The 13269-nt window shown below is 46.7% G+C and overlaps 1 protein-coding gene across 1 annotated transcript in view; it reads left to right on the top strand.

Moving 5' to 3' along the window:
- DMC1 (DNA meiotic recombinase 1) overlaps positions 1–13269 on the top strand; it is an 82980-nt gene that overhangs the window by 57168 nt on the left and 12543 nt on the right. Inside the window, exon 9 of the mRNA XM_075286876.1 lies at positions 1844–1917. Within this exon, the coding sequence (XP_075142977.1) occupies positions 1844–1917 (74 nt within the window). The remainder of the gene's footprint in view (positions 1–1843; positions 1918–13269) is intronic.

Here is a 13269-nt window from a genome sequence, read left to right as displayed (position 1 = left end):
CTTTTGTAGCCATTCCTGGCTTTGGCTCAAAAAACCACAACATAATCTGCAACAAAAGCTGTATTTCTGCAACGTGGGACCTCAGTCTAAAGCTAAGGCCCCATGTTGCAAACCATAGCTAAAAAACACGGCGGAGAAATATCACATCACAATTATTCTTTTTATCCTGTTATAGTCTCCTAAATAAGCTAAGTGATCACACTACAGTACCTTGCAAAAGGTTTAGGCAGGTGTGTGGAAAAAAATCTGCTCACTTCTGAGTGAACACACTGGGAGGGGGGGGGGGAGTATAATCATATACGAACTCCAGTGTGTTATCTTAGATACGTTGAGTTCAGAGGCGCTCTAGTGACAAGTGTAAATTTGGGAATAACGGCACTAGTGGCCAAATCCAGTAAATTCCCTAGGTTTTGTAGTGTCCTGTGGCAGATGAAACAAAGCGTGAAGAGCAGTGGATGCTCCGTACCCACTGACGTATCGCTATAGATCCTGGTGCAATAGGACTGAGGAACCACATAATCTTGAATTAGACTTCATAGATTGCTTATTCCATCCTTAGGGGCGTGTTATTTTATATTTTTCGACAATTATGTGTAATCTAATATCTATGCTAGTTTTGGGCGTCCATTGTATATGATTGTAATAATATTGATACATCCACAGAAGGTCAGTGGTTAGTTCTACAAGATTTTTGGTACATCCTAACTGCTCAGTTCTTTGAAAAAAAAAAGCTGTTTGCAAGTACCTAGAAGAATTACTGATGGAGCTTAGATTTTTCTTTTGTTCATTCCCTTAGTTTTGTTAATTGACCTAATTAAACTATTAGGATTTTTATTTTTGAATGCATTCTTACTTTGCAGAATTTTTCCCACACCTGCATAAAACTTCTTCACATTACTGTATGTAACTAAAGAGGCTAATCTGTGAGCTGCTTTCACTATATCTGTGTAACAGGAGTTTGTCTAATTTATAAACAGTAGCTGTGACATGAGCTCCTCCTATGGACTGATTGTGTAGAACAATCTATCATACAGGGAGTTCTGGCATGGTTTTTGGAGTGGAGAGGGGCATGTTATTCTGAGCAGTTCACAATGAAATTACATGGCCTAATCAAAAAGAAGATTCCTGTGAATTTTCAGATAAAACACATAAAATAATAACTAAATAAAGTAATAGTCGCTAATGTAATTGATGGATCCCACTGACTTTGATTTCTTTTCTATGTGCAGTGCTATTATTCCCATGAGGACTGCCTTCAGAGGCTTTAGCAGCCGTGTGAGCATACAGTAGCCTAAATTTTCTGTACTGTTACTAAAACAGAATAGGAAGAATATGCAAATCTGTCTTCCATGATGTAAATAGGAAGACAGTGCCTCAGTCATGCTGATCCAAATAGATCGAAACAGCTGTCCTTGGCTGAGAGACTGACTTGGTAAAATCCCCTATATTGCAGCCAAGGCCTCTGGGAAGGTCGGGCATGATGTTAAAGTGAGCTCCCCCTTGTGGGCAGCATGACTGAGGCACTGTCTTCCTATTTACATCATGGAAGACAGAATTGCATATTCTTCCCATGATCCCTCACAGTGGAGCGTAAATGGCTTAATAAGACTCCATACACCTACATGGTGGTCTCTCCCTAAGGAGTGATGATATCCCCTTAAAACAGAATAGTTCAACAAGGTGGAATACACTTAATACGAGTATTTGCTGAATAATTTAGCAGATTGCTTTTTTGTTCTAACGATTGTGCACTGAGATTACTTTTTATGCAGGGTAGTGTCATTAAACACTGTGGCACTACATATTTTTTAATATATTCTCATACCATTATTTTTCCCCACAGGTGAACATCAGATGGAGCTTTTGGATTATGTGGCAGCTAAATTTCATGAAGAAGCTGGTGTTTTTAAGCTTTTGGTAAACATTAAGTTGAATATTGAAGTTAAGCAACTATCTATCTAAAAACTAAAATAACTGTTGCAGTGTTACTTAAAATCCAGTTAAAAATAACTCTTGATTTTTTAGAGCCATTTATAACCTAATCTTGAATTAGGTTACAGCTACCTCTAACTCACCACATGCTCATCACACTGCCTATTTGCTGCTTATAACTTCAACTTTGTAACTAAGGCCTCGTCCACATCTGTGTCGTTAATCTGCACACCGAACACATTGGCAAGCAGTGTGCAGTGAAAGCACACTGGAAAGTTCATGATTTACTTTCCTGTCCGCATGACTCGTGCAGAGACCATGCGGAAAGTACATGGACCCCATTATAGACCGGCCGTATTTGAGCCTTTATCGAGATCAAACCAAAACCCCCCTTCCCCTCTACTAAACCCCTTGTGTGTGATCTTCACATAAATCCGGACCAAGTTACCTTTGAATGGGTGGGGTCGGCCACAGCTTTATTAAATATATATTATCTGACATAAGCAGTAACCCCTGTTCCCCTCCTCCTCAGCGAACGTTTTGGTGTGTGCCCCCGGTGGGGCACGTCGCTGGTACTCTACATCGCTGAGAAAGGGGGCCAAGGTCCTGCTACTATGCCTGCTGTGACAACAATTTTAATGCAAATATATATTTACAGCATGTCATTTGCTAACAGAAAGAAGAAACAAACAAAACTTTTATCTGCACGGTACATAGTTACATAGTCAATGAGGTTGGATAAGGGCATTATTCCCTACAAACGCTACAGTGTTGATCCAGAGGAAGGCGAAAAAACAATTTGCCCTATTTCAGGGGGAAAATTCCTTCCCGACTCCAAATCTGGCAGTCAGTATGAAAACCCTGGATCAACGTGTCCTTAAAATTCTAGAGTCCATAACCTGTTATATTTTACTCTTCAAGAAAAGGCATCCGAGGAAAGAGGGGTACAATCATAAATGAAAAGAAAATTACTTAGCGGCTCGGTTTAGGTGTGGGTGGGTGGGGGATTGCTTTGTCAGCTCTGGCCGGAATTCAAAAGCAAGTTCCCCGCCCAGCGCTGCCCTGGATACTCCTGTGGGCGGCCCCGCCCCCCCTCCCCAGGCCACCAATGAATGGGAACCCCCCCCTTGAGGGGAAGGGCATAGGTCACACGGCCGCTCAATATCCGGCTGGCTTATACAGCCAGCCGGCTTGCAGACCGGCCGTATTTGAGCCTTTATCGAGATCAAACCAAAACCCCCCTTCCCCTCTACTAAACCCCTTGTGTGTGATCTTCACATAAATCCGGACCAAGTTACCTTTGAATGGGTGGGGTCGGCCACAGCTTTATTAAATATATATTATCTGACATAAGCAGTAACCCCTGTTCCCCTCCTCCTCAGCGAACGTTTTGGTGTGTGCCCCCCGGTGGGGCACGTCGCTGGTACTCTACATCGCTGAGAAAGGGGGCCAAAGGTCCTGCTACTATGCCACCGGACCTCGGTGTAAGCCTACAACGAGGTCCGACCCCCCCCCCCCCCCAGCAGGAACAGCGCCCTTTCTATGCCACCTTGAATCCCCGAAAGAAAAAAGTCCAACCCAATATCATTCAGGTGTACCCCATCCTTTTGCAGCAGCATCCGATTGTCCCCTTCAAGCTGGTAGTGCCTGACCACTACTCCGCCCAGTGTCTGTATTTGGTGTGACATTACTCTGTTGAGGGCTTTTCTTGTTCTCTCAAGTGCGGGCGGACTAATAGCGCCGTGCCACTGTGACCTCGGAATCATCTCACACCATACAGGGACTAGGGCTGGGAAAAGTTTTGGAAACCTGCAGAAATCCGCTCGCATCCTAGCAATTAGTTCTGGCTGCCGGATGGAGACCATGTCGTTGCCACCTGCATGGATTACTAACACCACCGGGACCTGAGTGGCTCTACTAGCGTTGAGGACCTCCGGAAAGACTTGTTCCCACTTCATGCCCCGTATGCCGAGCCACCGCACCTGGACGTTTCTGAAACCCAGCTGGAGGCCCATCGGCCGGACTGCTGCTCGCTTTGCGGCCCAAAAGACATAGAAGTGTCCGATGATCCAAACCACAGTGGGGGACCCTGTGAACAACAACATGGGTTAAAAACAACGAAGCATCATGCAAACCAAACTTTAGGGGACCCCCCCTCCACCCATATGTATGTATAAACTTTTTAAAAAAAATTTTTTTATTTATTTATTTTTAACTGATGATTAAACCAGGTCTGACGTAACGCCTATAGCAGTTGGAACGCCATCGTCCTATGCGTTTCACCTCTTCCTCTGCCAGGCCTGCCGCATCGGCAGCCGTCGCAGCCCCGATGCAGAAGGAGTGGGTACCAAATTCTGCTGGCGATACCCCATTGGCTTCTAGACACTTCTTGAACACTGTTTCAAACTGGAACCTTGTTAAGGGGGAACCATCCTTGTGGACTAAAAACTGGGTAGCGGCTGGTCGGGATACCGCATATGTTTTGACCGGGCACAACGGGCCGCTGAGCTTCGCTTTTGATAACCATGCCCCTTGGCCGTAAATGTCAGTTTTTAGATCGGCGGACCCTAAGCCTGAGTGATTCCGGGAGAAAGACTACGTCCTCTGCTGCTAAACCTGTTGCTGCCCGCCGGGATCTAGCTACTAGCTCCCCAATTCTTAGTGCTCCAAAAAAGGCTACAACAAAGGCACAGGACATAAGGACTGCTTTGTATGGTGTTGTGCAGACCGTTATAGTGACGTCCACCAGACGCCACAATAGGAGGAATGATACTGGCCGCCGGTGATCCTTCTTTCTCCTGGCCTTTTTTAGCCCTTTTAGTATCAGCTGAATTGGGAACTCTTTAGTTACATCGGGGAGGCCTAGCAATTTTAACCCAAATGCCATGCCAGATAGGCGCCTTGCCGCGGTTGCGGCGGACACCCCTGCTGCTGCTAAATGAGCGACGTACTCATACGTCAAAACCCTGCAGCCCGCTGCGTCCATTGCCCTGCCAGGAGGGCCTAATGATAACCACTCTCTCCACGATTTCTCGTGGCCTGCCCAGGTAGAAACTGTTATCGCGTCCTTCAGTAGCCGTGTCAATATTGGAGCCCCAAGTCCCATAGGAAGGGTGGGCACGGGGAGCCCTCCAACTCCGCCTTCGGATGGTAATCCCTGAAGCGCTCCCACTGGAAACGAGAAAGAGAGTCAGCAACAACGTTTTCAACACCAGGGACATGTCTTGCTTTAAACACTATGTTAAATTGCAGGCAACGTAATACCAGGTGCCTCAAGAGAGCTAGGACTGGCAGGGAGCTGGAAGACAAGTGGTTAATTGCCAGGACGACACTTTCATTGTCACACCAAAACAAAATGCGCTTGTTAGTCATGGCTGGCGCCCATAGCTCCAGCGATACCACTATTGGGAACAGCTCCAGCAGGGTCATGTTCTTTGTTGCACCAGCAGTTACCCAACCCTGTGGCCATGGGGCCGCTGACCAACATACGCCAAACACTGCACCATAGCCTGTTGAGCCAGCCGCGTCGGTATACAACTGGAGGTCCGAGTTCGACAACTCCTTCTCTGGGAAGCATGATATGCCTGCATAGTCAGACAGAAAGGATTTCCAGACTTCCAAATCATCCCGCATGACCCTGGTTATACGGACATAGTGGTGGGGCATTCTCTTTCCGGCGGTGGCCATGGCCAGATGCCTGGAAAAAACCCTGCCCATAGGAAATATTCTGCATGCAAAGGTCAATTGCCCCAGTAGCGACTGCAACTGGACCAATGGAACTTTCTTTGCTCTGAGGCACACCTCTATGTCCTGTTTTAACCTGATGAGCTTGTCCTGCGGGAGCTGAAGAACCATCCTGTCAGTGTCAATCAGGATTCCCAGGAAAGAGAGGCACGACGCTGGTCCCTCCGTTTTTTCACTGGCCAAAGGGACTCCGAACTTATCTGTAAGGAAACGGAACATGTTGAGTAAATAAAGGCATTGTGGGGAGCTCTTAGGACCGACAAATAGAAAATCACCCAGGTAATGTATTACCGAAGAGGAGCCTGACTCCTGCCGCAGTACCCACTCTAGGAAAGTACTGAAAACCTCAAAATAACGGCAAGAGATGGAGCACCCCATGGGTAAGCACATATCATAATAGAAACTCCTTTCAAGCTGAAAACCCAGCAAGTGAAAACACTCTGGGTGTACAGGTAGGAGCCGGAAGGCGGATTCTATGTCTGTTTTTGCAAGCAGAGCGCTGCGTCCTGCACTCACTACCAGGGACACCGCCTTGTCAAAGGATACATAGGACACTGCTGTTTCCTCCTTAGGGATACCATCATTGACCGATTCACCATGTGGGAAGGATAGGTGATGGATAAGTCTGAATTTTCCTTCCTCTTTTTTGGGGACCAGGCCCAGTGGCGACACTCTCAGGTTTTTAAATGGGGGTTCAGTAAAGGGGCCTGCCATGCGGCCCAAGGCCACCTCTTTCTCAATTTTAGCACGTGCTGTGCTCATGTCCTTTTTAATTGAACGTAGATTGTCCGCTAGTGTAACAGACGAACTTTGTAAATGGGGTATGTAGAAACCAACCGTGAAACCATTAATGAGCATATCTGCCTCTCGCCTCCTTGGGTATCTGTCGAGCCAGGGGCGCATCCTTTCTACGATCACCGGTGTCCTCCGGCTGACACTGCACCCTTTTGAGGAACTTAAATCTTCTTGCGCATCGCAAGGCTGCATGGGTCCCCCCACAGGTGGTGCATTCATGTTTAAAACGACAGGAGGCATGGAATCTACAGTACCCTTCATTATACATCCAACATGTACTTGTCTTGTGTGTTGCCGCTGCTGGCACCCATGCTCCTGCAGCGGCTGCGGGCGGAAAGGGATTCCTTGCCAGCTTGGGGTTCATCATTATTTGAAACCATACATCAGTGGCTTTTGAGGCCCATCCTACCTCTTGGCGCAGAGCTAAGCGCCGCCGAAATTCCTTGTCATACCTCCACCATGTTGAACCACCATACACATTATATGCTGAGAGAATGATATTCTGATACACAAACAGCTCAGATGCCTTCTCTGGCTTAGCCTGGCAAAGTATACATGACATTGTGCTAAAGGCCTGGATCCAATTGTTAAAAGTCTTTGCCACCCTGGGCTTTTTGTCCTCTCCTCTCCTGTACTCCCGCTCTTTATCCACTGTAGGTTGGTCCTGAGATATCAGCGACCATATATCCAAGAATTCCCCTTTTATAATTTTTTCCCGCACGTCCCCTGGCACGTGCGTGCCCAGTGGTGCCACTCCACAGAAAAATGTATCATTCCATAACCAACTTTCTGGCAGCTGCGCAGCCACACCCGTTGCAGACTTAGGAGGGGGGGATGCAGTTTCCAGCTTATCTAGGATTGCCTTCATCATCTGTATCACAAAGTCATTATTCTGGTGCTGTGTAGCCTCACTAGTTGTAAGCGTTGTCCTCCCCTCCAGCTTAGCTAGCATAGCCTTAAACATATCCAAGACATCCCCACCAGTTGAGGTCTGTGCAGACCAAGCTTGCAAACAAGCCAACTCACCGGTCGGAATGATGGTCGGATGTGCGTTGTCTGCGGGTGGCTGCAGCAGCATTGATCCTTTTGCCAACGGTTCCTGAGTGGCTGTGGGCTCCATACTCCGATTTTTGGATTCCACCTGGCCATGTGACCTTCCTTCCACGTCTGAATCCCTCGAGGATGTGCCAGAGGAGTGTGATGCTGACCTCTCCCTGCTATAGCCATGATGACGCCTGCCGCCTTGCATTCGGGACCTCATGCTAAGCTGACTTAAGGGACTCCCAGCGGATGATCCTCTGAGGGATCTATGCCGACTGCGGTGGGGGCTCCTACTTTTATGTGTTGGGGTGCTGGACCTAATAGCTGTTTCAGCCTGGCGCTGGGAGTTGCAGGACCTAGTGGTCCTTCTGGATTGTCTAGGCGCATGGGGCATTATTGGGGCATTAATGCCCAACAATAACTCCCCACCACCGTGGCCTGTGCCAATCAGCACTGAGTTTTCCAGGGGGCCGTTGGCTATTGAGCCCAAAATAGTCGCCTCCCCTGGGTTCCTAACATACTGGGCCTGGGGGTGTGGGGGTAAATATAACTGTGTGGAGGGTGGACTACATTGGGACTGGCTAGGAGGGGGTGAAGCTATTTGCATCTGGCTTCCTGCTGGCTGCCATGTGCTGACCCCAGGGCCTACCAGGCCCTTGGTCCGCCTGGCCTTTCGGGCCTGTGCCCTTATTGAGGCAGGGTCAGATGGCTGGCATTGTTTCCGTCTAACCACCCTCCCTTTACGGGCCCGGGTTGCTCTATTTTTGGGGGCTTTAACCCTGCTGCGAGTAGGTGGGGGCATGGGGAGAGCCGAGATGGTGGCCTGGCTGTCCTTGCTGGACGAGCCATGTGCCCCACTGTCTGCTGAGGGGGAGGGGGGATCTGGGCTGAATCCCCGCTCTCCTGGAGCAGGGACTCAAGCCAAGCTGTCCCTTTCTGACTTACTTTGAGTAGCAGCTGTTCTAACAGCCGTTGATGGTCCTGTGCAGGCTCCATAGCATGTGGTGGCAAGGCAGGGTCACTCAGGGGAGAGTTGCTTTGTCAGCTCTGGCCGGAATTCAAAAGGAAGTTCCCCGCCCAGCGCTGCCCTGGATACTCCTGTGGGCGGCCCCGCCCCCTTCCCCGGGCCACCAATGAATGGGAAACCCCCCCCCTTGAGGAAAGGGCATAGGTCACACGGCCGCTCAATATCCGGCTGGCTTATACAGCCAGCCGGCTTGCAGTCTATGGGGTCTGTGCACTTTCACTGCACACCGCATGCCAATGCGTTCAGTAGTCCGTTCAGGGGGGTCCCCATGCGGACTCCCCTGAACAGATTACTGATGCAGATGTGAATGAGGCCCCACACTGAAGCACAGCTTTTATTGGTTACAAATTTTGCTGCAGTTTTTTGATCCAAAGCCAGGAGTGGATTGAGCAGAAGGTAGAAGTATAAGTACTTCTTATATATTACCCATTACTTTTGTAACCATTATTGGCTTTGGCTCAAAAAAACGCAGCAAAATCTGCAATAATAAACTGCTTTTCCACAATGTGGCTCCTCATTCTAACAGTGTTAGAATTAGTGTAGGACAAGTTTACTACATATTTACTACAGGATCTGTTTTGCAGAGATTTTAACAAAATTGTGATTGGACAGTGATATATAATCATAGAACAGACATATTACTCGAGTAGACACTGGATAAATTGTATATCACAGCCCTGGTGTTTTTTGTGGTCCCATTGTGTAGAGAGAATATCTTCAATATGCTAGCACTGATGCGCGAAAAACTATAACCCTGCCGGTACAGGTATTGTTAGACAGTCCCAGAAAAAATAGTGATTCAGCATCCAGTCTAGTGTAGACTTAAAAGAATTTTGTACTTTAATTAGACCATTTAAAATTCCAAAATAACAAGAAACCAGTAAAAAATAGAAAAAACACACAGCACTTACATGAAGACGTTACTTGGGTTACATCAGACAATGGTTACACAAAAAAAACTTTAGCCGCCTACGCGTTTCAGGGTCAGAGCCCCTTCCTCATGGCGAGTAGGTCGTTTCTGCAAGAAGTCTATCAAAAAATAAATGAAAAAAGAAAACAACTACAATCTAATGTTTATTAGTTATATTAAAAGAGCTGGAAGATTGCAAATCAAATCAATTATAAGTACCTTAATTAAAAGTATTTCAGGCAAGTAATGTAGAGCTATAATATGTTGGAAATTCACACACGAGGAACCATCATTTAGTAGATCAGGTTGTCAGCCGTTTACGTCCGTATGACTATTATTGATATGGTGGAACTTAGCATGCTGATCACTAGAGGCTACTCATATGTCCTATGCGTGATTCTCTAATACCAGCTAGCCAAAGGGTGATCCAACATACAGTAGGTTCACACCAGCATTCGGGTGTCTGTTGTTTGAGTCTGGATGTGGACCTGAAAGATGGAGACCCTGTCCGCTTAAAAAAAAGTGGAAACCCGTAGACCCCATAGATTGTAATGGGGTCTGCCAGGTATCTACCCAGTTTCCACTGGTTTTTTACTGAAACTGGCAGAGAGAAAAGTTCTCCTTTTAGGACTTTTCTCTCTGTCGATTTTAAGCGGAATCTGTGATGGAATCTCCTACAGAGACTCCAACGCAGATGTGAATCCAACCTTAATAACATGAAATTGGATGCCTTGAAGATAAACTCAGAGAATATGGTTAAACTACTTAAGGCCGGGGTCCCATGGGTCAGAAACGCCGCCAAAAAAAAATCATGGCGTTTTACAGTACAGGCAAAGTGGATGGTATTCTAGCAAATCCCTTGCCCACTTTGCGGTAAAAACCTCTTTGTGGACACACCTCGATTTCCAAAACTGGCAGCACTTATAACTATGGAAATGCCTCTACCCAACCTCACTTATAACTATGGAAACCCCTCTACCCAATTACTTGCTGCTCCTCATCCTTGACCTGTTTCTCCACCATCACTGATGAAAAACTCTCCTCCCTTATCTCCAAATCCCACCTCACCTCCTGTGCGCTTGACCCGATCCAGTCACATCTCATTCCCAAACTCACTGAAGTCATTACTCCGTCCCTAACTCATCTCTTCAACCTATCCCTAACCAATGGATCCTTCCCCTCAGCCTTCAAACATGCCACTGTCACTCCTATACTTAAGAAACCGTCCCTAGACCCGTCCAGCCAATTATCGTCCCATCTCACTCCTTCCGTACGCCTCAAAAGTGCTTGAGCAACATGTCCACTCAGAACTCTCCTCCTATCTCTTGTCCGACCTGCTCTTTGACAGACTACAGTCAGGCTTCAGACCCCGGCACTCCAATGAAAACGGCCCTAACAAAAGTCACCAATGACCTGCTAACCGCCAAAACCAAGCACCATTACTCTGTTCTCCTCCTCCTTGACATCTCCTCTGCCTTTGACACAGTTGACCACTCCCTCCTGTTAGAAATTCTCTCATCCCTTGGTATCTCAGACCTGGCCCTTTCCTGGATCTCCTCATATCTCACCGACCGAACATTCAGCGTCTCCCACTCGCACACCACCTCCTTACCTCGCCCTCTCTCTGTAGGTTTCCCCCAAGGCTCCGTCCTAGGACCCCTCCTGTTCTCCATCTACACCCTCGGCCTGGGCCAACTCATAGAATCTCATGGTTTTCAATACCATTGCTATGCCGATGACATCCAAATATACATCTCTAGACCAGACATTACCTCCCTGCTGGCCAGAGTTCCAGATTATTTAGCTGCTGTAGCCTCCTTCCTCTCCTCCCGCTTTCTCAAACTCAACATGGAGAAAACAGAGTTCATCATCTTCACCCCACCCTGTATGGCCCCTCCACCTGACCCATCTATCAAAGTTAACGGAACCACAATTACCTCTGTCTCACAGGCCCGATGCCTTGGGGTAACCCTGGACTCCGACCTATCCTGCAAGTCACACGTTCAAACTCTCAACACTTCCTGCCGCCTCCAACTCAAAAACATTCACCGAATCCGCTCCTTCCTTACCCCTGAAACTACTAAGATGCTTGTCCAGGCTCTCATAATCTCCCGCTTAAGACTACTGCAACACCCTTTTCCATGGACTCCCAGCAAACACCCTCGCCCCCCTCCAGTCCACCTAAAACTGTGCATGCTCGCTTAATTCACCTCACCCCCCGATCTTCATCGGCTGCTCCTCTCTGCCAGTCCCTCCACTGGCTACCCATAGCCCAGCGAATTGAGTTCAAGCTACTAACGCTAACATACAAATCCATCCACAACCTGTCCCCTCCATACAGTATATCTCTGACCTAATCTCCCGCTACCTGCCCACACGTAACCTCAGATCTCCCAATGACCTACTCTGCTCTGCCCTCATACGCTCCTCACACAACCGCCTCCAAGATTTCTCCCGTGCATCCCCCATACTCTAGAACTCCTTACCAAGACGCATAAGACTGACCCCCACAATCACAGGATTCAAGAAGGCCTACAACCTCCAATAACACTATCACCCACTGCCATCTGTACAGTCTCCCCCTCTCCTTCTGTCTCTACCCCCCTTCCCTCATAGATTGTAAGCCCTCGCGGGCAGGGCCCTCTACCCCACTATGCCAGTCGGTCATTGTTAGTATTATATCTACCTGTATATTGTGTGTACTGTATGTCACCCCGAAACGTAAAGCACCATGGAATTAATGGTGCTATATATATAAATAAATAATAATAATAATGCCAGTGGTTTTCCCATAGATATAATTGTAACAGAAAGTCCATGGAGGAAAACTCTGCAAACTCTCTGTTTAAAGTGCTGTCTAGGGTATTATCATACAGGCCCAAAGCATTATGGTAGCAGTAGCAGCCTGTTGTCATACAGGCCCAAAGCCTGTGCTAGCAGTAACAGGCTATTACTACTACCACAGGCTTTGGGCCTATATGGTAATATCCCAGACCACGTGACATCTGGAATATTACCATATAGGCCTGAAGCCGGCTAGGATTAACATGAGCACAAACAGAATGTCATGCATTTCCCCCTTCGGATTATACTCAAGTCAATAAGTTTTCTCAGTTTTTTGTGGTAAAATTAGGGGGGGTCGGCTTATATTTGGGTCGACTTATACTCTAGTATATACGGTAATTATTATTATTATTTTGAAGAAAATAGTGTTTTATTACATACAGATGTGTCCACTGATAACTTATAATAAAAGCTACATCCACACAAATGTACGGGTGTGTAAGAAAACAGAATGAACAGCATATGTAAATATAAGTAAATAATGGGTCGGTGTGTTAAAAAAATGGGTAGAACACTGACAAAGCACACTTTTATGTGCATGAGGTCTTACTTGGTAATTCTTTACTAAGGGCCCGTGCACACGGAGTTAACGTGAGCACATTTTAGCATAATACACGTGTATAGATTACATGTGTAAAAATAACGCTCCCATTGACTTCAATGAAATTTTTTACACGTGTAAAAAAACGCATCAAAATACGCTTCAAAAAACGCGACTCGTATTTTGACGCGTTATTTACATGGGTAAAAAATTTCATTGAAGTCAATGGGAGTGTTATTTTTACACGTGTATTCTATACACGTGTATTATGCTAAAATGTGCTTGTGCTAATTTTTAAACTCCAAGAACTCCATGAAATCAATTCAGTACAATACAGTATGATGACATGTTGGCAAAACAGGCTGCAAATATCAACAAACTGGGTGGAATTAAGAGCTGGCAGCTCATGGTCCCATACAATAGAATTGAAATCTA

The sequence above is a fragment of the Leptodactylus fuscus genome, chromosome 9, assembly GCF_031893055.1.
Source record: "Leptodactylus fuscus isolate aLepFus1 chromosome 9, aLepFus1.hap2, whole genome shotgun sequence".
NCBI classification, from domain to species: Eukaryota; Metazoa; Chordata; class Amphibia; order Anura; family Leptodactylidae; genus Leptodactylus; species Leptodactylus fuscus.
This window is presented reverse-complemented; position numbering and strand designations above follow the sequence as displayed.